At 49.7% G+C, this 24727-nt stretch overlaps 1 protein-coding gene across 1 annotated transcript; it reads right to left on the reverse strand.

Annotated features, from left to right (window-relative positions):
- Nucleotides 1–508: 508 nt before the first annotated feature.
- Nucleotides 509–24596, reverse strand: LOC139244019 (nuclear receptor subfamily 2 group C member 2-like; the record flags this gene model as incomplete). Its single annotated transcript, XM_070870948.1, has 3 exons — nt 509–6064; nt 7156–7261; nt 24474–24596. Coding segments are annotated over 3 exons (404 nt in total), but the record flags the coding sequence as incomplete, so codon positions are not given.
- Nucleotides 24597–24727: the final 131 nt, after the last annotated feature.

The raw sequence follows: 24727 nt of genomic DNA on the forward strand, positions 1-24727 counted from the left end.
AAAAGTTAAAAAAATTATGGTTAAAAATAAACTTACCATAGTGGGGAGGGTTTTTAACAATAAACTATGTGTTTAATAAGTTAATTTTATCGTGTTTTTGTGTGTTTTAAAACACTTGCGCCTGTAACAGTAGGCTATGTGCAAGATTTTTGAGGACCATTGCTGGGCAAGATACGGGTAAATCCGACAATGGTGCCCGTACAAATGTTCTTGCTTCCGATCTGGCCACGATCTGTCCAGCTCCAGCTCCAGCTGGACAGATCGGAAAAGCTGGTTTTCAGCGTATGCACATTGCGATGCTTTCACGTGTCCGTACACACTCTGTACGGACCTGGGACATCGGAATTTCCAGGCCGTTGATTTCGGGCTGTGCAGCAAGCTGAGCCCTTCACGTGTTGAACATGACACGTGGCCGTTGTGGCCAATGACGCAGTAACGCTGTGCAGGCCGAGACCGAGGAATAACGGGAAAGGCAAAGACAAAAGAAATCCAATCAGGAAGCAAGACGTAAGGAAGTGCTTGACTTTAATAGTATAAACCTCTCTCAGGCAGGAGTACTTTGCAACAAAGCAGGATGCGACATTCAGAGACTGGGTGAAAGACACCTCCATGCATTGCCCCACTCTATTTACAAAAGGAATGCAGTCCCTTGCCATGATTAAAGACACTGGTTAGATATAAAATTCTCATTTTAAAAAGGAACATGCGATTATTTTCATGAAATTACATTTACAAAGCCGATTTCACAAAAAAAAGTTGACAAAGCAATAATGTAATGTCTGCCGACACAGCAGACAGAAACAGGCATCTAGAAAGTACAATAATTATTTGCTATGCAACAGTGGCCCACAGTCAGCCTATCACCAACATCCTGCCACTTAGGCAGAATGTCTCCAAACCCGCTCCTTCTCACCTCCAACTTCAGCTCGTGCCTAGGGGTAAAATTCACAACATCTTCTCTAAAGATTGTTTGTGAAATATCTGGAGTACATTTTTCAGTCTCATTTTAAACAGCAAAGCCAGGAATAAGTAACAAACAACTGATTGTCACGTTAGCTACAGAACAGACATGGATGGATGAGACACAGACAGGTCTTGGATACAAGAACTACACATTCAGTCAAATATAGAGAACGGGGAGTTTGCAACACATTGCGGAACAGCACTGTGTACAGTATTCAGTGAGCAGTATACATTGTGCTGTGTACAGTATACAGTGAGCCGTGTACAGTGAGCAATATACAGTGAGCAATATACAGTATACAATGAGCAGTATACAGTGATCGGTATACAGTGATCGGTATACAGTGAGCAATATACAATGAGCAATATACAGTGAGCAGTATGCAGTGAGCAGTATGCAGTGAGCAGTATGCAGTGAGCAGTATGCAGTGATCAGTCTACAGTGAGCAGTGCACAGTGAGCAGTGCACAGTGAGCAGTGCACAGTGAGCAGTGTACAGTGAGCAGTATAGTGAGCAGTATAGTGAGCAGTATAGTGAGCAGTATAGTGAGCAGTATACAGTATACAACGAGCAGTGTGCAGTGTACAGTGAGCAGTGTACAGTGAGCAGGGTACAGCGTAGTGAGCAGTGTGTAGTGAGCAGTATACAGTGAGCAGTGGACAGTGAGCAGTGTACAGTGAGCAGTGTACAGTGAGCAGTGTAGGAGTAGTATACAGTGAGCAGTGTACAGTCAGCAGTGTACAGTCAGCAGTGTACAGTATAGTGAGCAGTGTACAGTGAACAGTGAGCAGTGAACAGTGAGCAGTGAGCAGTATTCAGTATACAGTGAGTAGTATACAGTGTGCAGTATTCAGTGAGTAGTGTACAGTGAGCAGTGTACAGTATACAGTGAGCAGTGTACAGTATACAGTGAGTAGTATTCAGTGAGCAGTGTAGTGAGTAGTATACAGTGAGCAGTATACAGTGAGCAGTGTACATTGAGCAGTGTACATTGAGCAGTGAGCAGTGTACAGTGAGCAGTGTACAGTATATAGTGAGCAGTGTACAGTGAGCAGTGTACAGTATACAGTGAGCAGTGTACAGTATACAGTGAGCAGTGTACAGTGAGCAGTGTACAGTGAGCAGTATTCAGTGAGCAGTATTCAGTGAGCAGCATTCAGTATACAGTGAGCAGTGTACAGTGAGCAGTGTACAGTGTGCAGTATTCAGTGAGTAGTGTACAGTGAGCAGTGTACAGTGAGCAGTGTACAGTGAGCAGTGTAGGAGTAGTATACAGTGAGCAGTGTACAGTCAGCAGTGTACAGTATAGTCAGCAGTGTACAGTCAGCAGTGTACAGTGAGCAGTGTACATTGAGCAGTGTACAGTGAGCAGTGTACAGTGAGCAGTGAACAGTGAGCAGTATTCAGTATACAGTGAGTAGTATACAGTGTGCAGTATTCAGTGAGTAGTGTACAGTGAGCAGTGTACAGTATACAGTGAGCAGTGTACAGTATACAGTGAGTAGTATTCAGTGAGCAGTGTAGTGAGTAGTATACAGTGAGCAGTATACAGTGAGCAGTGTACATTGAGCAGTGTACATTGAGCAGTGTACATTGAGCAGTGAGCAGTGTACAGTGAGCAGTGTACAGTATATAGTGAGCAGTGTACAGTGAGCAGTGTACAGTGAGCAGTGTACAGTGAGCAGTGTACAGTATATAGTGAGCAGTGTACAGTGGTGAGCAGTGTACAGTATAGTGAGCAGTGTACAGTGAGCAGTGTACAGTGAGCAGTGTACAGTGAGCAGTGTACAGTGAGCAGTGTACAGTATACAGTGAGCAGTGTACAGTGAGCAGTGTACAGTGAGTAGTATACAGTGTGCAGTATTCAGTGAGCAGTGTACAGTGAGCAGTGTACAGTGAGCAGTGTACAGTGAGTAGTATACAGTGAGCAGTATTCAGTGAGTAGTGTACAGTGAGTAGTGTACAGTGAGCAGTGTACAGTATTCAGTGAGCAGTATACAGTGAGCAGTGTAGTGAGTAGTATACAGTGAGCAGTGTACAGTGAGCAGTGTACAGTATACAGTGAGCAGTGTACAGTGAGTAGTATACAGTGAGCAGTATACAGTGAGCAGTATACAGTGTACAGTGAGCAGTGTACAGTGAGCAGTGTGCAGTATACAGTGAGCAGTATTCAGTGAGCAGTATTCAGTGAGCAGTGTACAGTGAGCAGTATTCAGTGAGCAGTGTACAGTATACAGTGAGCAATGTACAGTGAATAGTATACAGTGTGCAGTGTACAGTGAGCAGTATAAAGTGCTATGGATCAGTTCCTATGGACTGGAGGGTAGCTAATGTAACACCACTTTTAAAAAAAGGAGGGAGAGAGAAAACGGGTAATTATAGAGCGGTTATCCTGACATCAGTAGTGGGGAAAATGTTGGAATCAATTATTAAGGATGAAATAGCAGCACATTTGGAAAGCAGTGACAGGATCGGTCCAAGTCAGCATGGATTTATGAAAGGGAAATTATGCTTGACAAATCTTCTGGAATTTTTTGAGGATGTAACTAGTAGAGTGGACAAGGGAGAACCAGTGGATGTGGTGTATTTGGACTTTCAAAAGGCTTTTGACAAGGTCTCACACAAGAGATTGGTGTGAAAAATTAAAGCACATGGTATTGGGGGTAATGTACTGACGTGGATAGAGAATTGGTTGGCAGACAGGAAGCAGTGAGTCGGGATAAACAGGTCTTTTTCAGAATGGGAGGCAGTGATTAGTGGGGTGCTGCAGGGCTCAGTGCTGGGACCCCAGCTATTTACAATATACATTAATGATTTAGATGAAAGAATTGAGTGTAATATCTCCAAGTTTGCAGATGACACTAAGCTGGGTGGCAGTGTGAACTGTGAGGAGGATGCTAAGAGGCTGCAGGGTGACTTGGACAGGTTAGGTGAGTGGGCAAATGCATGGCAGATGCAGTATAATGTGGATAAATGTGAGGTTATCCACTTTGGGGGCAAAAACACGAAAGCAGAATATTATCTGAATGGCGGCAGATTAGGAAAAGGGGAGGTGCAACGAGACCTGGGTGTCATGGTTCATCAGTCATTGAAAGTTGGCATGCAGGTACAGCAGGCGGTGAAGAAGGCAAATGGTATGTTGGCCTTCATAGCTAGGGGATTTGAGTATAGGAGCAGGGAGGTCTTACTGCAGTTGTACAGGGTCTTAGTGAGTCCTCACCTGGAATATTGTGTTCAGTTTTGGTCTCCTAATCTGAGGAAGGACGTTCTTGCTATTGAGGGAGTGCAGTGAAGGTTCACCAGACTGATTCCCGGGATGGTGGGACTGACATATGAGGAGAGACTGGATCGACTGGGCCTGTATTCACTGGAGTTTAGAAGGATGAGAGGGAATCTCATAGAAACGTATAAAATTCTGACGGGACTGGACAGGTTAGATGCAGGAAGAATGTTCCTGATGTTGGGGAAGTCCAGAACCAGAGGACACAGTCTAAGGATAAGGGGTAAGCCATTTAGGACTGAGATGAGGAGAAACTTCTTCACTCAGAGAGTTGTTAACTTGTGGAATTCTCTACCACAGAAAGTTGTTGAGGCCAGTCCGTTAGATATATTCAAGAGGGCGTTAGATATGGCCCTTACGGCTAAGGGGATCAAGGGATATGGAGATAAAGCAGGAAAGGGGTACTGAGGGAATGATCAGCCATGAACTCATTGAATGGCGGTGCAGGCTCGAAGGGCCGAATGGCCTACTCCTGCACCTATTTTCTATGTTTCTATACAGTGAGCAGTATACAGTGAGCGGTATACATTGAGCAGTGTACAGTGAGCAGTGTACAGTGAGCAGTGTACAGTGAGCAGTGTACAGTGAGCAGTGTACAGTGAGCAGTATACAGTGAGCAGTGTACAGTGAGCAGTGTACAGTGAGCAGCGTACAGTGAGCAGTGTGCAGTGAGCAGTATACAGTGAGCAGTAGTGTACAGTGAGCAGTGTACAGTGAGCAGCATACAGTGAGCAGCGTGCAGTAGTGTACAGTGAGCAGTATACAGTATACATTGAGCAGTATACAGTGAGCAGTATACAGTGAGCAGTGTACAGTGAGCAGTGTACAGTGTAGTAAGCAGTATACAGTGAGCAGTGTACAGTATACAGTGAGCAGTATAAAGTGAGCAGTGTACAGTATACAGTGAACAGTGTACAGTGAGCAGTGTACAGTGAGCAGCATACAGTGAACAGTATATAGTGAACAGTGTACAGTATAGTAAGCAGTATACAGTGAGCAGTGAGCAGTGTACAGTGAGCAGTGTACAGTGAGCAGTGTACAGTGAGCAGTGTACAGTATACAGTGAAGTGTACAGTGAGCAGTGTACAGTGAGCAGTATAAAGTGAGCAGTATAAAGTGAGCAGTGTACAGTGAGCAGTGTACAGTGAGCAGTGTACAGTATAGAGTGAGCAGTATACAGTGAGTAGTATACAGTGAGTAGTATACAGTGAGTAGTATACAGTGAGCAGTGTACAGTGAGCAGTGTACAGTGAGCAACGTAGTGAGCAGTGTGCAGTGAGCAGTATACAGAGCAGTATATAGTGAGCAGTGTGCAGAGAACAGTATACCATGAGCAGTATACAGCGAGCATTATACAGTGAGCAGTATACAGTGTGCAGAGGGCAGTATACCATGAGCAGTGTGCAGTATATAGTGAGCAGTGTGCAGTGAGCAGTATACAGTGAGCAGTGTACAGTATACAGTGTGCAGTGAGCAGTGTTCAGTATACAGTGAGCAGTTGTACAGTGAGCAGTGTACAGTGAGCAGTGTACAGTGGGGTTACGGTGGGGAATCCTCGCTCCTTTGCCGGTTCGGGAGAAGGCCGATGATCACGATGTTCCATGTGAGCCTGTGCGATGGGTTCAGGAGCCGGTGCTGTGGGGCATCATGCGGATGTACCAATGATCTGGCTGTTATATTCTGCAGTTTCCATTCGCAGGATGTAAGGGATGATACTGTCAATCTGAACATTTCCAATGAGGCCTGTGAAGAAGAGCTCCTCCGTGATACTGGAATTCATCAGTCTCAGGGCTGGCAGGCGGAGCAGGATTCGGGCCAATCTGTGGAGTTCATTCAATCACATTGTGTTAAGATGGAGTTGCTTTCGCACGTGCCCCTCACGCTGATGTTAATGCGGGAGCAATGGGCAGGCTCACCATGCAGGGCCCCAGTGAATGGGCAGGTTCACCATGCAGGGCCCCAGTGAATGGGCAGGTTCACCATGCAGGGTCCCAGTGAATGGACAGGTTCACCATGCAGGGTCCCAGTGAATGGGCAGGTTCACCATGCAGGGTCCCAGTGAATGGGCAGGTTCACCATGCAGGGCCCCAGTGAATGGGCAGGTTCACCATGCAGGGTCCCAGTGAATGGGCAGGTTCACCATGCAGGGTCCCAGTGAATGGGCAGGTTCACCATGCAGGGCCCCAGTGAATGGGCAGGTTCACCATGCAGGGCCCCAGTGAATGGGCAGGTTCACCATGCAGGGCCCCAGTGAATGGGCAGGTTCACCATGCAGGGCCCCAGTGAATGGGCAGGTTCACCATGCAGGGCCCCAGTGAATGGGCAGGTTCACCATGCAGGGCCCCAGTGAATGAAGAGGCACATTCCTTCACGGCTCAATGACAGGTGCAGTTTAGTCCCATCCCAATATATTGGTGGTTACTTCAGCAACAAGCCCTTCCCATTACATATTTACATAGCGCTCACACTCCCACACCCTCCACTACCCACAATACCCCACAATATGTTTGCTCACTTGATAAGCAAAGCTCTCGCTAAGTGTAATCTCCTGCTGGACAATCGGCCCGTTCATAGGTGACTCCATCCCCATTTGGCTCCTGTACTCAGTCAAATCTCACCTCAGCTGATCCCCATCTGCTTGCATCTCTTTGTTTGAACACATCCATCTGATCTCTCCTTTAACTCTCTCATAGAGCCCATAAATGATAGATTAGGAACCATTGCTGCACTGACTGTAGATGTAATGACAGACGGGAGCATTTCTAGAGCTGTGTTGAGACTAGATCCGTGGAGAAGAATTATTCCTGGTACACTGTGCGTGGAGGTGAGAGATGTGGTTTAAGATTGACACCGATGCTGCTTGGTGTGAGAATGTGAAGGTGTGCAGTGCTATGATTGTAGCCTGGCCTACCTGTAGTTATCCTCGGGATATGTTGTTTGCACATAATCCTGTAACTCCATCTGTGCTTTGTCTTGAAACTTTGCAATCTGACTGGTATTATTGAGGCCCGGGTGATCTGAAGGAAAATGGTACAGGTTAAGTCAATAATATGGAAGAAACGCTTCGATTCTGGTGCAAAGGTTCTCTGCTTCACTCTTGAAATAGGACATTTGCCCGATGAAAAGGACATTAACAGTAACACAAGGCAGGACAAATGGCACGATTTTGAAAATTGTTGATGAGCAGAGAGACCTTGGTATCCATATCCATAAATCCTTCAAGGTGGAGTGCAGCTCCAACACTCAGGAAGCTCGACACCATCCAGGACAAAGCAGCCGCTTGATCGACACGCTACCCACCACCTTCAACATTCACTCCCTCCACCACCGGCGCACCGTGGCTGCAGTGTGTACCATCTACAAGATGCACTGCAGCAACTCGCCAAAGTTTCTTCGGCAGCACCTCCCAAACCCACGACCTCCACCACCGAGAAGGACAAGGGCAGCAGGTGCATGGGAACACCACCACCTCCACGTTCCCCTCCCAGTCACACACCGTCCTGACTTGGAAATATATCGGCCGTTCCTTCTTCGTCACTGGGTCACAATCCTGGAATTCCCTCCCTAACAGCACTGTGGGAGCACCTTCACCACACGGACTGCAGCGGTTCAAGAAGGCGCCTCACCACCACCTTCTCAAGGGGCAATTAGGGATGGGCAATAAATGCCGGCCTTGTCAACGACATTGACATCCCATGAACGAATAAAAAACAAATTGATAAGGTTGTTAAAAAGCATGTGGCTTCCTTGGGTTTATAAATTGAGGAATAGAATATAAAAACAAGGAGATCATGCTGGAACTTTATAAATCACTGGTTAGGCTTCAGATGGAGTATTGTGGACAATTCTGGGCACCACACTAGGAAAGATATAAACGCCTTAGAAATTGCAACTGTTACACCCTTTTTTGGTATAATGTTTGCAATTTTATTATGACTTATCTACTTTAAGTACAGCCAGCCTTTCCAGTACCTCCATTTTATCCATTTGTATCCCATCCAGTATCTCCTCTACCTCTTCCTTCACTATATCTATGTCAGCATCTTCTTCCTTGGTGAAGACAGATGCAAAGCATTCATTTAGCATCTCAACCATGCCCTCTACCTCCATGCGTGGGTCTCCTTTTTGGTTCCTAATCGGCCCCACCCTCCTCTTACTGCCCGGTTACTATTCATCTGTCTATAGAAGACTTTTGGATGACCTTTTAGCTGCCTACTCCTGTTCCTCAAGTGTGAGGTTATGCACTTTGGCAGAAAAAAATCAATGAGCAAGTTATTATTTAAATGGAGAAAGATTGCAAAGTACAGCGGGACCTGGGGGTACTTGTGCATGAAACACAAAAGGATAGTATGCAGGTACAGCAAGTGATCAGGAAGGCCAGTGGTATCTTGGTCTTTATTGCAAAGGGGATGGAGTATAAAAGCAGGGAAGTCTTGCTACAGTTGTACAGGGTATTGGTGAGGCCACACCTGGAATACTGCGTGCAGTTTTGGTTTCCATATTTATGAAAGGATATACTTGCTGTGGAGGCAGTTCAGAGAAGGTTCACTAGGGTGATTCCGGGGATGAGGAGGTTGACTTATGAGGAAAGGTCGAGTAGGTTGGGCCTCTACTCATTGGAATTCAGAAGAATGAGAGGTGATCTTATCGAAACGTATAAGATTATGAGAAGGTGGAGGCAGAGAGGATGTTTCCACTGATATGGGAGACTAGAACTAGAGGGCACGATCTTAGAATAAGAGGCCGCCCATTTAAAACTGAGATGAGGAGAAATTTCTTCCCTCAGAGGGTTGTAAATCGGTGGAATTCGCTGCCTCAGAGAGCTGTGGAAGCTGGGACATTGAATAAATTTAAGACAGAAATAGACAGTTTCTTAAACGATAAGGGATTAAGGGATTATGGGGAGCGGGTAGGGAAGTGGAGCTGAGTCCATGATCGGATCAGCCATGATCTTATTAAATGGCGGAGCAGGCTTGAGGGGTCGTATGGCCTACTCCTGCTCCTATTTCTGATGGTCTTATTCTCATACCCTCTCTGTGCCATTCTTATTTCCATTTTCACTTCTCGAGATTTAAATCAGTGGTAAAGGTTTAGAAGGGAGATGAGGAGAATTTTTTTCCGGGATCTGGAATGCTCTTCCTGAAAAGTTGGTGGAAGCTGAGTCTATCGATAATTTAAAAAATAAATAAGCCAGGTACTTGAGGATGAGGAGCTTGCAGGGTTGCCGACAAAAAGCGGGAATGTGGGACTAAGCACAACTGATCTTTCACTGAACCAGCACAGGCACGACGGGCCGAATGGCCTCCTTCTGTGCTGCATTTGAAGCATGGATTGAACAATGAGCTGTTCCACTGGTTGGACAGATTCACCAAAGGTGGAGCACTGTGATATACAGTCGGAGAGAGACTGGGCCCGGGTTACCACAATACTGACTCTGGACCCCATGAAGTCTCATGGCACCAGATCAAACAAGGTCAAGGAAACCTCCTGCTGATTATCACCTACCGCCCTCCCTCAGCTGATGAGTCAGTACTCCTCCATGTTGAACACCACTTGGAAGAAGCACTGAGGGTAGCACGGACACAGAATGTACTCTGGATGAATGGGGGCCTTCAATGTCCAGCATCAAGAGTGGCTCAGTTTTACCCCTACTGACTCAGCTGGCCAATGACTGAAGGACATAGCTGCCAGACCGGGCATACGTTAGCTGGTGAGACAACCAAAAGGAGGAAGTAATCTACTTGACCTGTTCCTCACTAAGCTACCTGTCACAGACATGACTATCCATGATAGCACTAAGCTACCCCGAGACGCAGAATGCCCACAACGCTTGGTCTGTCCTCCAGGCCTCCATAACCCGTGCCTGCAAAGAGACGCTCGGTCACTCAACCAGGAAACACCAGGACTGGTTTGATGAGAATGACCAGGAGATCCAAGAGCTAATAGATCGCAAGCACAGGGCATTTCTGAGCCTTAAACAACAACCCAACTCGGGAGCAGCAAGGCAGCATTACAGACGGCTAAAGGCTGAGGTCCAACAAAAAACTCGGGATCGAAAGAACAGTTGGTGGATGGAGGAAGTACAGGAGATACAGCAGCTGGCCGACAGCCATGATGTGCGAGGATTCTTCATCGCAGTCAAGGCCACCTACAGTCCAAACTCCCAAGGCCCCACCCCACTGCTGGCCAAGAACAGGGAAACACTCATCAAGGACACCGAGGCAGTCAGGGCCCACTGGAAGGAGCACTTTGAAGATCTCCTCAATCGAGACTCTGCTTTTGACTCGAGTGTTCTCAACTCCATCCCGCAGCATGCTACCCACCACCACCTCAGTAAAACCCCAATGTTGCACGAGGCAGGAAAAGCCATAAGACAGCTCAAGAACAACAAGGCTACGGGAGCGGATGGAATCCCTGCTGAGGCATTGAAGTATGGTGGAGAGGCGCTGTTGGCGCGGATACATGACCTCATCTCTCCCATCTGGAGGGTGGAGAACATGCTTGGAGATCTGAGAGATGCAGTGATCTTTAAAAAAAGGGACAAGTCCGACTGTGGCAACTACAGAGGAATCTCCCTGCTATCAGCCACTGGGAAAGTCGTCGCTAGAGTCCTCCTCAACCGTCTTGTCCCTGTGACCGAGGAGCTCCTCCCGGAGTCACAGTACGGATTTCATCCCCTATGGGGTACAACAGACATGATCTTTGCAGCGCGACAGCTGCAGGAAAATGCAGGGAACAGCGCCAGCCCTTATACATGGCCTTCGACCTTACAAAGGCCTTTGACACGGTCAACCGCGAGGGTCTATGGAGCGTCCTCCTCCGTTTCGTCACCATCCTCCGCCTGCTCCACGACGACATGCAGGCCGTGATCCTTACCAATGGATCCATCACAGACCCAATCCTCATCCGTACCGGGGTCAAACAGGGCTGCGTCATCGCCCCAACCCTCTTCTCAATCTTCCTCACTGCCATGCTCCACCTCACAGTCGACAAGCTCCCCGCTGGAGTGGAACTAAACTACAGAACCAGTGGGAACCTGTTCAACCTTCGCCGTCTCCAGGCCAGGTCCAAGACTACTCCAACCTCTGTCATCGAACTACAGTATGCGGACGATGTCTGCGTCTGTGCACACACAGAGGCTGAACTCCAGGATATAGTCGACGTATTCATTGAGGCGTACAAAAGCATGGGCCTTACGCTAAACATCCGTAAGACAAAGGTCCTCCACCAGCCTGTCCTCACCGCACAGCACTGCCCCCCAGTCATCAAGATCCACGGCGCGGCCCTGGACACCGTGGACCATTTCCCATAACCCGGGAGCCTCTTATTAACAAGGGCAGACATTGACGACGAGATCCAACACCACCTCCAATGCGCAATTGCAGCCTTCGGTCGCCTGAGGAAAAGAGTGTTTGAAGACCAGGCTCTCAAATCTGCCACCAAGCTCATGGTCTACAGGGCTGTAGTAATACCCGCCCTCCTGTATGGCTCAGAGACATCATCATCATCATCATCATAGGCAGTCCCTCAGAATCGAGGAAGACTTGCTTCCACTCCTGAAGTGAGTTCTTTGATGGCTGAACAGTCCAATACGAGAGCCACAGTCCCTGTCACAGGTGGGACAGACAGTTGTTGAGGGAAGGGTGGGTGGGACTGGTTTGCCGCAAGATCTTTCCGCTGCCTGCGCTTGATTTCTGCATGCTCTCGGCGACGAGACTCGAGGTGCTCAGCGCCCTCCCGGATGCACTTCCTCCACTTAGGGCGGTCTTTGGTCAGCGATTCCCAGGTGTCAGTGGGGATGTTGCATTTTATCAGGGAGGCTTTGAGGGTGTCCTTGTAACATTTCCTCTGCCCACCTCTGGCTCATTTGCCATGAAGGAGTTCCGAGTAGAGCACTTGCTTTGGGAGTCTCGTGTCAGGCATGTGGACAATGTGGCCTGCCCATGCACCATGTACAGCAGACACCTCAAGTCGCTGGACAAATACCACCAACGATGTCTCCGCAAGATCCTACAAATCCTGTGGGAGCACAGACGCATCAACATTAGCGTCCTCGACCAGGCCAACATCCCCAGCACTGAAGCACTGACCACACTTGATCAGCTCCACTGGGCGGGCCACATAGACATCCCCACTGACATCTGGGAGTCCCAGGCCCAAGACCGCCCTAAGTGGAGGAAGTGCATCCGGGAGGGCGCTGAGCACCTCAAGTCTCATTGCCGAGAGCATGCAGAAATCAAGCGCAGGCAGCGGAAAGATCGAGCGGCAAACCAGTCCCACCCACCCCTTCCTTCAACGACTATCTGTCCCACCTGTGACAGGGACTGTGGTTCTCGCATTGGACTGTTCAGCCACCTAACGACTCATTGTTAGAGTGGAAGCAAGTCTTCCTTGATTCCGAGGGACTGCCTATGATGATGATGAGGCTACCTGTCAGACAGCCTTTACTAATGGGGTGCCGGGAGGATTCAGCAAAGTGTAAATTTAAAAGCAGCAAGAGAAATGTTGAGGCTCTAGAGCAGAGCAGAGTTTGGGGTAAAAATTAGCAGAGTGGGTCAGGAAAGGACAGAGAGAGTAACAAAGGTAATAGGGCATCAGTGACTAAGGTGATCAGGGAAGAATAGAAAAAAGTCAAAGCTAAAGACACGATATCTGAATGCGCGAAGCAGTCGCAATAAAATAGATGAATTAATAGCGGAGATAGAAATTAATAGGTTTGATCTAATTGCCATTCCGGAGATGTGGTTGCAAAGTGACCAAGGTTGGGAACTAAATATTGCAGGATAGTTCACTTTTAGAAGAGATAGGCGAATGGAACAGGAGGACAGGTAGCCTTGATAATAAAGGATGGGATAAAGACAGGAGAGAGAAAGGATCTTATCTCAGACAATATCAAGAAGCAGAATCAGTTTGGGTGGAGCTAAGAAACAGCAAGGGGCGGAAAACATTGGTGGGAGTTGTTTCTAGGGCCCCAAACAGTATTGGTAATGTAGGGCACAGGATAAATCAGGAAATTAAAAGGTAATACATGGGGGACTTTAATCTACATATAGACTGGGCAAACCAAACATGCAGCAATACTGTAGAGGATGAATTCATGGAATGTATACAAGATGGTTTTCTAGGTCAGTATGTTAAGGAACCAGCTAGGGAACAGGCTATTTTAGATCTAGTATTGTGCAATGAGAAAAGGTTAATTAATAACCTTGCAGTAAAGGGGCCTTTAGGGAAGAATGACCATAATATGATAGAATTTTATATTGAGGTTGAAAGTGATTTCGTTAAATCCAAAACTAGGGTATTAAATCTAAACAAAGCAAACTATGCAGGTATGTGGGGCAAGTTGGCTAAGGTAGAATGGGAAACTACATTAAAGGTATGGCGGTAGACACACAATGGATAGCATTTAAGGAATTAATACATAATTTACAACAAATATACATTCCTTTAAGGCACAAAAACCCCACAGAAAAGTGGTCCAACCGTGGCTAACGAGAGAAGTGAAAGATAGTATTAGATCAAAGGAAGAGGCTTATAATGTTGCCAAAAGAGTAGTAAACTTGAGGATTGGGAGATTTTAGAATTTAGCAAAGGAGGACCACAAAATTGATAAAGGGAAAATAGAATATGAGAGTAAACTAGCGAGAGACATAAAAACAAACTGTAAAAGCCTCTATAGATTTGTAAAAAGGAAAAAATTAGCAAAAGTAAATGTGGGTCCCTTACAGGCTGAGACAGGAGAAATTATAATGGGGAACTAGGAAATGGCAGAGAAATTAAACAAATATTTTGTGTTTGTCTTCACAGACAAAGACGCAAACAACCTTCCAGAAATACTGGAGAACCAAGGGTCTAACGAGAATAAAGAACTGAATTTATATTAGTAAAAATTTAGCACTGGGAAAATTAATGGGACTGAAAGCCGATAAATCCCCTGGACCTGATGGCCTACATCCTAGGGTTTTGAAAGAGGTAGCTATAGAGATAGTGGATGCATTGATTGTTATCTTCCAAAATTCCATAGATTCTAGAACGGTTCCCGCAGATTGGAAGGTAGCAAATGTAACCTCGTTATTTAAGAAAGGAGGGAGAGAGAAAACAGGGAACTACAGACCAGTTAGCCTGACATCAGTAGTAGGGAAAATGCTAGAATCTATTATTAAGGTCGTGGTAACAGGGCACTTAGAAATAATAGGATTGGGCAGAGTCAACATGGATTTATGAAAGGGAAATCATGTTGGACAAATCTGTTAAGAGTTTTTTGAGGTTGTAACTAGTAGAATAGCTAAGGGGGAACCAATGGATGTTGTGTATTTGGATTTTCAGAAGGCATTCGATAAGGTGCCACACAAGAGGTTATTAAACAAAATTAGTGCTCACGGGATTGGGGGTAATATACTAGCACGGATTGGGGATTGGTTAATGGACAGAAAACAGAGAGTAGGAATAAACGGGCCATTTACAGGTTGGCAGACTGTAACTAGTCGGGTACCACAAGGATCGGTGCTGGGACCCCAGCTATTCACAATCTGTATCAATGATTTGAATGAGGGACCAAATGTAATATATCCAAGTTTGCTGATGATACAAAGCTCGGTGGGAATGTGAGTTGTGAGGAGGATGCAAAGAGGCTTCAAGGGGATATAGACAGGCTGAGTGGGCAAGAACATGGCAAATGGAATATAATGTGGAGAAATGTGAAGTTATCCAGTTTGGTAGGAAAAATAGAAAATGGTGAGAGATTGTGAAATGTTGGTGTTCAGAGGGACCTGGGTGTCCTTGTACACCAATCACTGAAAGTTAACATGCAGGTACAGCAAGCAATTAAGAAAGCGAATGGTATGTTGGCCTTTATTACAGGAGGATTTGAGTATAAGAGTAAAGACGTCTTACTGCAATTATACAGGGCCCTGGTGAGACCGCACCTGGAGTATTGTGTACAGTGTTGGTCTCCTTACCTAAGGAAGGATATACTTGGCATAGAGGGAGTGTAACGAAGGTTCACCAGACTGATTCCTGGGATGGGGGGATTATCCTATGAGGAGAGATTGAGCAGACTAGGCCGAAATTCTCTAGAGTTTAGAAGAATGAGAGGTGATCTCATTGAAACATACAAAATTCTTACAGGGCTTGACAGGGTAGATGCAGGGAGGGTGTTTCCCCGGGCTGGGGAGTCTAGAACCAGGGGTCACAGTCTCAGAATAAGGGGTCGGCCATTTTGGACTGACATGAGGAGAAATTTCTTCACTCAGAGGGTGGTGAATCTCTGGAATTTTCTGCCCCAGAGGGCTGTGGGAGCTCAGTCGTTAGACAATTTAAGATACAGATCGCTAGATTTTTGGATATTAAGGGAATCAAGGGATATGGGGATCGGGTGGGAAAGTGGAGTTGAGGTAGAAGATCAGCCATGATCTTATTGAATGACGGAGCAGACTCGAGGGCCCGAATGTCTACTCCTGCTCCTAATTCTTATATTCTTATAGCACTAGGCCATATGTCAGACACATCTAGTCATGACAGCAGTCTGCGCACATACAGTGCACCTGAGGAAAAGAGTGTTTGAATACCAGGCCCTCAATTCTGACTCCAAACTCATGGTCTACAGGGCTGTAGTAATACCCGCCCTCCTGTATGGCTCAGAGACATGGACCATGTACAGTAGACACCTCAAGTCGTTGGAGAAATACCACCAATGATGTCTCCGTAAGATCCAACAAATCCCCTGGGAGGACAGATGCACCAATTTAGCGCCTCGACCAGGCCAACATCCCCAGCATTGAAGCACTGACCACACTCAACCAGCTCCGCTGGGCAGGCCACATTGTTCGCATGCCTGACATGAGACTCCCAAAGCAAGAGCTCGACTCGGAACTCCTTTACGGCAAACGAGCCAGAGGTGAGCAGAGGAAACATTACAAGGACACCCTCAAAGCCTGCCTGATAAAGTGCAACATCCCCACTGACACCTGGGAGTCCCTGGCCAAAGACCGCCCTAAGTGGAGGAAGTACATCCGGGAGGGCGTTGAGCACCACGAGTCTCGTCGCCGAGAGCATGCAGAAATCAAGCGCAGGCAGTGGAAGGAGCGTGCAGCAAATCTGACCCACCCTCCCCTTCCCTCAACTATCTGACCCACCTGTGACAGGGACTGTGGTTCTCATATTGGACTGTTCAGCCACCTAAGGATTCATTTTTAGAGGGACTGCCTGTGATGATGATGATGATGATGATTAGTGATCAATGCACAGGCCATGAGATGACACCATGCTCCCCCCAGTGTACAGTGCCCCCCAGTGTACAGTGCCCTCCTCCCAGTGTACAGTGCAGCCCCCCCAGTGTACAGTGCCCTCCTCCCAGTGTACAGTGCAGCTCCCCCAGTGTACAGTGCCCCCCAGTGTACAGTGCCCTCCTCCCAGTGTACAGTGCCCTCCTCCCAGTGTACAGTGCAGCCCCCAGTGTACAGTGCCCCCCATTACTCAGTGCACCCCCAGTGTACAGTGCTCCCCCCATTGCTCAGTGCCCCCAGTGCACACTGCCCCCCCAGTGTACAGTGTCCCCAGTGCACAGTGCCCCCCCAGTGTACAGTGCCCCCCAATGCTCAGTGACCCCCTCCCATTATAAAGTGTCCCCCCAGGATACAGTGTCCCCCAAGTGTACAGTGCCCCCCAAGTGTACAGTGCCCCCCAAGTGTACAGTGCCCCCCCCAGTGTACAGTGCCCCATTGCTCCGTGCCCCCCAGTGTACAGAGCCCCCCCCAGTGTACAGTGGCCCATTGCTCCGTGCCCCCCAGTGTACAGAGCCCCCCCCAGTGTACAGTGGCCCATTGCTCCGTGCCCCCTAGTGTACAGTGCCCCATTGCTCCGTGCCCCCCAGTGTACAGAGCCCCCCCAGTGTACAGTGCCCCATTGCTCCGTGCCCCCCAGTGTACAGTGTCCCGCAGTGTACAGTGCCTCCCAGTGTACAGTGTCCCGCAGTGTACAGTGCCCCCCCAGTGTACAGTGCCCCCCCAGTGTACAGTGCCCCCCCAGTGCTCAGTGCTGCCCCCATTGCTCAATGCCCCCAGTGTACAGTGCCCCATTGCTCCGTGCCCCCCAGTGTACAGTGTCCCCCAGTGTACAGAGCCCCCCAATGCTCAATGCCCCCAGTGTACAGTGTCCCCCAGTGTACAGTGCCCCCCAGTGTACAGTGCCCCTCCTAGTGTACAGTGCCCCCCAGTGTACAGTGCCCTCCCAGTGTACAGTGCCCCCCAGTGTACAGTGTCCCCCAGTGTACAGTGCCCCCTCCCAGTGTTCAGTGCCCCTCAGTGTACAGTGCCCCCCATTGCTCAGTGCCCCCCCAGTGTACAGTGCTCCTCCAGTGTACAGTGCCCCCCAGTGTAGTGTCCCCCAGTGTGGGTGCCCCCATTGCGCAATGCCCCCCAGTGTACAGTGCCCCCCCCAGTATACCGTGTCCCCCAGTGTGGGTGCCCCCCATTGCTCAATGCCCCCCAGTGTACAGTGCCCCCCATTGCTCAATGCCCCCCCAGTGTACAGTGTCCCCCAGTGTACAGTGCCCCCCCCCCATTGCTCAGTGCCCCCCATTGCTCAGTGCCCCCACCGTTGCTCAGTGCCCCCCCTCCTCCTCACGTTGTACAGTGTGACCTGCCGCTGCGCTAAATGAGGCAAATGAAGGGCGGATTGCGAACCCCAGCATGTGTGAGAACTGTGGGCTGTCGCAGTACCATTATATCCCGGCACACCCAGCATGGTCACGGCCCGCCACATCTCGGTTACAAGCTCTGCCTCCCTCGCTGCAGCAGTGCTGGTCATTCTGCACGTGGTCCAATACCTTACATTTACAGCTGTGTCCATACCCCCCAATATCTAACGCTAAAATAACTCCACGGTCAAACAATAGTCCTTCCTTCCTTGTGATCGGAGTCGGATACTTGATTCTTCTCTCAGAGGATTGTATATCTTTGTAATTCTCTGCCCCAGAGAGCTGTGGAGGCTGGATCATTGAATATATTTAAGGCGGGGATAGACAGATTTTTGAGCGATGAGGGAGTAAAGGGTTATGGGGAGCGGGCAGGGAAGTAGAGCTGAGTCCATGATCAGATCAGCCATTATCTTATTGAATGGCGGAGCAGGCTCGAGGGGCCACATGGCCTACTCCTGCTCCTATTTCTTATGTTCTTTCCCACATGAGCTGGTAATTGGGATTAGACTGGATAACCTTTTGTTGGACGGCGCAGATATAATGGTAAGTACTGCAGGGATTAGAATACGGCCAGGGTGATCTCCTGGACTAGTTTCGATCGCCTGGATGGGTCGGAGAGGAATTTTCCCAGATTTTTTCTCCCTAAATTGGCCTGTGTTTTTATCTGGTTTTTGCCTCTCCCAGGAGATCACATGGCTCCGGTTGGGGTGGAGTGTAGAATGTTTCAGTATAAGGGGTGGACTGGTTGGGCTGGGTGCTCTTTGCCTTTCCCTCATTGTTCATAGGTTTATATGTAACCTTCAGGGCTGCTGACCGAGGGCCGTGTGGCTCTTTGTCGGCCGGCGCAGACACGATGGGCCGGAATGGCCTCCTCCTGCGCTGTAAATTTCTATGTTTCTATGAGCCCCTCCAATCCTTTGAAGGTGGACCAAGAAACTCCTGGTGAGAGGAGGCCAGATACAAATTGTTAAGCTGTTTTATTTCTCGGTCGACAGACTAGTTATAACCAGGCTTCCTTCATTCAATCAGTGCAACTTGTATTTGTGTAACAATACAAAATAATGAAATTCCTACACTTCCCCGTATCAGTGGTTGTCTTGATTGGCTTCAACAAAAAAACTCTAGGCCAACCAATAAAAACAACGTTAGAACATAGGAGCAGGAGTCGGCCATTCAGCCCCTCAGGCCTGTTCCGTCATCCAATCAGATCATGGCTGATCTGTATCACAACTTCATTTATACACCTTAGCTCCACACCTCCCAAAGATAGATTAGTCTCAGTCTTCAAATGTTCAACTGACCCCAGCACCCACAGCCTTTTGGGGAAGAGAGTTCCTGATGTGCACTACTTGTTGTGTGATAAATTACACCGATTGCACTCTGAAATGGCTTTGCGCTAATTTTAGAATGTGCCCTGTTCCCAGAGGAAAGAGTTTCTCTTTGTCTGCTATCGAATCCCTTTATCATTTTGAAGACCTCAATTAGATCGCCCCACGACCGTCTAAACTCGAGGAATGCAAGCTTAGTTTGTATCTACAGGCAATTAACATACATAAAATCTACTGTAAAGTTTAAAGATTGTCCTGCAGAATGTATTACTTGTGTTACAAACCAGGACATTAGATTCGATCGCCCTGGAAAGGGTTGCGGGGATCGTGATGCGCCTATTGCCAACTTGGGGCAGCCGGCTCAGTGAAATGGTTTTAGTGTGCAGCAGCGCTAACCACGCTGTTCAATGGCCGCACGTATCAGCAGGGGGCCAGCTAGTCTCAGGCACCTTGTGCCTTGCAGGGGAGGTGCATTGTGGCTGGAGCAGGTGCTGCAAGTCATTGACACATTCTCAGCTGGGACAGAGTGAATAATGGCGTAACAGGGGAGAGAGCGTGTTCTAAGGTCCTCGGACGCTGCACCGAAGGCCTTGGCGGAGGAGGTGCAGAGGAGGAGATATGTGCTCTATCCAAAGGGGGCCAGGAGGCCCTCCAGACAAACTTTCCGAAGGCAATGGGAGCAGATAGCCGAGACAGTCCATGCCAGGAGTCAAGCCCGAGGATCTGGATGCAGTGCCGCAAGAAGTTCAATGACCTCACGCGAGCGGTCAAGGTCAGTGAATGTATCTTCAAATCCCACCAACAGCACCTCGAGCCTCACACGGCTCAATGGACCACCCCCCCCCCCCCATCACCCCGCTACCGACAATCTTTCTCAATCGGCTCAGACCTTACCCTCACACAACGGGCACTGCTGCTAGTCCCACCCACACACCACAGCTCACACACACTCCCACAATTCAACCATCATCATCATAGGCAGTACCTCAAAACCAGGATGACTTGCTTCCAGGCCGAAAAGGGATGAGTTCACAGGTGTTTCAATGAAGGACCTAATATTCCATATCCTGAACAACATCCTGAAGGGTGGAAGATGCCTGTGCGTGGATTTTTTTAACACCAGCCACCACACGGGCTTGACAGAGCTACGTCTTGGTCCAGTGGCGAGGGTTAACCAAGACAACTGGAGACCAGTTCTGCTGCACGGACCTAGTGCGCACACATATCGCAGTGTGGGCTGGGCTGTGCTGCCCCTGGGCCCTGGGCTCTTCTGGGCCCCGGACTCTCGCTATTCAATCATGCCACGTCACCCAAACACAGTGAGCGCACGGTCTTCCCTCTGTCTCACAGCACAAGGAGCCGCACAGCCGGACCTAACCGGCGGGGTACCGGCACACCTCCATGGAGGGGACGGTGCTCGGCATCACTGGGCGACCATTGCTGAACCCTGAGAGATGCCGGTATCCTCATACCTAATCCTCCTTCCCACATCCTGCGACCCCCTCCCTCATCCCACCATCTCTCCTGATTTACAAGCTAGATGGTGTAAGCATGCACTTACTCTCCCCTCAGTACAACCCAACCCTGGGGCTTACTCCTCTCAGAGAGCCAAGGCCTGCAGCCTGGCCAGGCAGTGCTGGAAGAGCTGGAAGAACCCTCATTCGACCTGACACTCTCAGACACCAGATGCCTGAGGAGGATAGTTTAGAGGTGGGATCTGTATGTGATGAGACATAAGAACATAAGAAATAGGCCCTATGGCCCATCGAGCCACAGATCATGGCTGATCTTCGACCTCAACTCCACTTTCCTACCCGATCCCCATATCCCTTGATTCTCCCAGACTCCAAAAATCTATCTGTCTCAGCCTTGAATATATTCAGAGTCTCAGCCTCCACAGCCCTCTGGGGCAGAGAATTCCAAATATTCACAACCCCCGAGTGAAGAAACTCCTTATCATCTCTGCCTTAAATGGCCGACCCCTTATCCTGAGACTGTGACCCCTGGTTCTAGACTCCCCAGCCAGGGGAAACAACCTCTCAGCATCTACCCTGTCAATCCCCTTCAGGACCTTGTATGTTTCAATGAGATCACCTCTCATTCATCTAAACTCCAGAGAGTATCGGCCCATTCTACACAATCTCTCATCATAAGCCAGCCCTCTCATCCCAGGAATCAATCTAGTGAACCTCCGTTGTACCGCCTCCAAGGCAAGTATATCCTTCCTTTGATAAGGAGACCCAGACTATGCACAGTACTCCAGGTGTGGTCTCACCAAGGCCCTGTACAATTGCAGCAAGACTCCCTTACTCTTATACTCCAACCCCCTTGCAATAAAGGACATGACATTTGCCTTCCTCATTGCTTGCTGTACCTGCACGCTAACTTTCTGTGTTTCTTGCACAAGGACACCCAAATCCCTGAACACCAACATTTCAAAGTTTCTCACCATTTAAAAAATATTCTGTTTTTCTACTCTTCCTACCAGAGAGTGACCGGGCAGGAGTGGGCTACAGCCAGGGCAGGGGGCAGGGTGCCAGGGCAGGGGGCAGGGTGCCAGGGCGGGGGACAGGGCGCCAGGGTGGGGTGGGGGGGGGGGGGGGGCAGGGCAGTAGGGGGGCACAGGGCGGGGGAAGGGCGGGGGGCAGGGCGGGGGGCAGGGCGGGTTGGCCAAGGCAGGGGGTGGGGGGCTAGGGCGGGGGACAGCGGGGGGGGGGGGGGGGGGTGGTGCAGGGGCCAGGGCGGCGGGGGCCCGGGCGAGGGGGGGTGGGGGGCCAGGGCGGAGGACAGCAGGGGGGGGGGTGTGCAGGGGCCAGGGCCCGGGAGAGGGGGGTGGGGGCGGGGGGCCAGGGCAGGGGGCCAGGGCAGGGCAGTGGGCCTGCTCCCCGGACGGTGTGCTCACACACGGGTTCTGTTACAGGCGGCTCAGACGAGCACGTTGATAGGGTGGGCTACAGGCAAGGGCTGATGGCTATGCACAATCCCTGGTGCACTGACAGGCCGGCCAGAAAGCCTGCATGCAATGTCAAGGAGCACAAAGGAGTCGGTACCAATGTGGCACAGGGCTTTACGCAGAGCTTGGAGCCCATCCACTTTGGTGGTAAAAACAGAGAGACAGACTATTATCTGAATGGTGACAGATTAGGAAAAGGAGAGGTGCAACGAGACCTGGGTGTCATGGTACATCAGTCATTGAAGGTTGGCATGCAGGTACAGCAGGCGGTTAAGAAAGCAAATGGCATGTTGGCCTTCATAGCGAGGGGATTTGAGTACAAGGGCAGGGAGGTGTTGCTACAATTGTACAGGGCCTTGGTGAGGCCACACCTGGAGTATTGTGTACAGTTTTGGTCTCCTAACCTGAGGAAGGACATTCTTGCTATTGAGGGAGTGCAGCGAAGGTTCACCAGACTGATTCCCGGGATGGCGGGACTGACCTATCAAGAAAGACTGGATCAACTGGGCTTGTATTCACTGGAGTTCAGAAGAATGAGAGGGGACCTCATAGAAACGTTTAAAATTCTGACGGGGTTAGACAGGTTAGATGCAGGAAAAATGTTCCCAATGTTGGGGAAGTCCAGAACCAGGGGACACAGTCTAAGGATAAGGGGGAAGCCATTTAGGACTGAGATGAGGAGAAATTTCTTCACCCAGAGAGTGGTGAACCAGTGGAATTCTCTACCACAGAAAGTTGTTGAGGCCAATTCACTAAATATATTCAAAAAGGAGTTAGATGAAGTCCTTACTACTAGGGGGATCAAGGGGTATGGTGAGAAAGCAGGAATGGGGTACTGAAGTTGCATGTTCAGCCATGAACTCATTGAATGGCGGTGCAGGCTAGAAGGGCCGAATGGCCTACTCCTGCACCTATTTTCTATGTTTCTATGTTTCTATGTCCTTTCCAGCAGGGAAGTGGTGGTCAACCCCATTTGAGCACTTGTGGACCCAACTACAGTGCAGCATCCAACGGGCGATCTCTCAGCTCCATCGCAGCACCTGCAGAAGCACCCAGTATCTGGGTGCTCAGACTCTCAGACTGCTGCCATGCAAGATCCTTCCCAAGGCAGCCCCCACCGCCCCATCGTTCTCCTGGCTGGTGATGTCCTCTCTGCCCCCCCTCCCAATTGCCCCCAGCCTCTGATGTTCTCTGCCACCACCCGGTCCCCACCTCATCTCTCCCTCCTGCTCGCTGCGGCCTAGTGTCACAGGCCTACCCGCCCACAGCCAGCCCGCCAACGTCTCCATCAGGCCGAGAGGTACCAAAGCCACGGGTGAGGGTTACAGCAGCAGATGAGCTGGGGTAGGGGCGGAGGCGGGTGACGATCCAGAGGTACAAATAGGTGGTCTCAGTGATGGCGATGATATGGGGTCAGAAGCTCATTCCAGGGTCAAATACCATACCAAGGTTGCAAACAGTCTGGTTCAGATGGCCAGGGAGAGGGATGAAGTTGGTGGTTAGGGAACGCCTTCCCAATATATAGTTGGAGGACAGTATTATCAACCGTGTCAAAGGTTGCCGACAGGTCGAGAAGGACGAGGAGGGATAGTCTGCCTTTGTCACAGTCACAAAGGATGTCAATTGTGACTTCAATTGTGCCTGATTGGAGGGATTCAAACCCGTTCTGGCAAAGATGGGCTCGGATTTGGGAGGTGACAACACGTTCAAGTACTTTGGAGAAGAAAGGGAGATTGGAGATGGGGCGGTAGTTTACAATGACGGGGAGGTCAAAGGTTGGTTTTTAATGAGAGGAGTGATGACGGCAGATTTGAAGCAGAGGGGGACAGTACCTGAGGAGTTTGGTGGAGAGTTCGGGGTAAAGGGGGGCTGCAAGCTGGGGGCGAGTTTGGAGCAAGTTCTGGCTAGTTTGGGGCCAGGTTCTGGGTGAGGTCAGGGGTGCGGTTGGAGGCGGGGTCGGAGGGCGAGGTCGGAAGCGAGGTCGAGGGCGAGGTCGGGAGGCGAGGTCGGAGGGCGAGGTCGGGGGGCGAGGTCGGGGGTGCGGTTGGAGGCGAGGTCGGAGGGCGAGGTCGGGGGTGAGGTCGGAGGGCGAGGTCGGGGGCAAGGACGGAGGCGAGGTCGGGGGGGCGAGGCCGGGGGGCGAGGCCGGAGGGCGAGGTCGGAGGGTGAGGTCGGGGCGAGGTCGAAGGCGAGGTCAGGGGTCACTACAGTGCATCACTCAGTTTGAAGGTCCAAGTAGTGCCAAAGCTTACCAGGACTGAAGAGAACGATAGCCTTGAGGTAAGCGTACTCGAAGCCATCGGTGCCCAGCCTGCCCATGCTGTTACAGAACTCCTGCAACTTCCAGATGTGTTCCATCACCACTTTCACTCTGTCTGCGGAAAGAGAAACGGCCACATTCAGGTGCTTCCAGCACAAATACAGAGCGTGAGAGATGAGCTGAGCGCGGGTCAGGCAGAGCATACGTTAACCGCTCCCCACAACTGGAACTCAATTACACACCCAG

The sequence above is a fragment of the Pristiophorus japonicus genome, unplaced genomic scaffold (genome assembly GCF_044704955.1).
Source record: "Pristiophorus japonicus isolate sPriJap1 unplaced genomic scaffold, sPriJap1.hap1 HAP1_SCAFFOLD_1991, whole genome shotgun sequence".
NCBI lineage: Eukaryota > Metazoa > Chordata > Chondrichthyes > Pristiophoridae > Pristiophorus > Pristiophorus japonicus.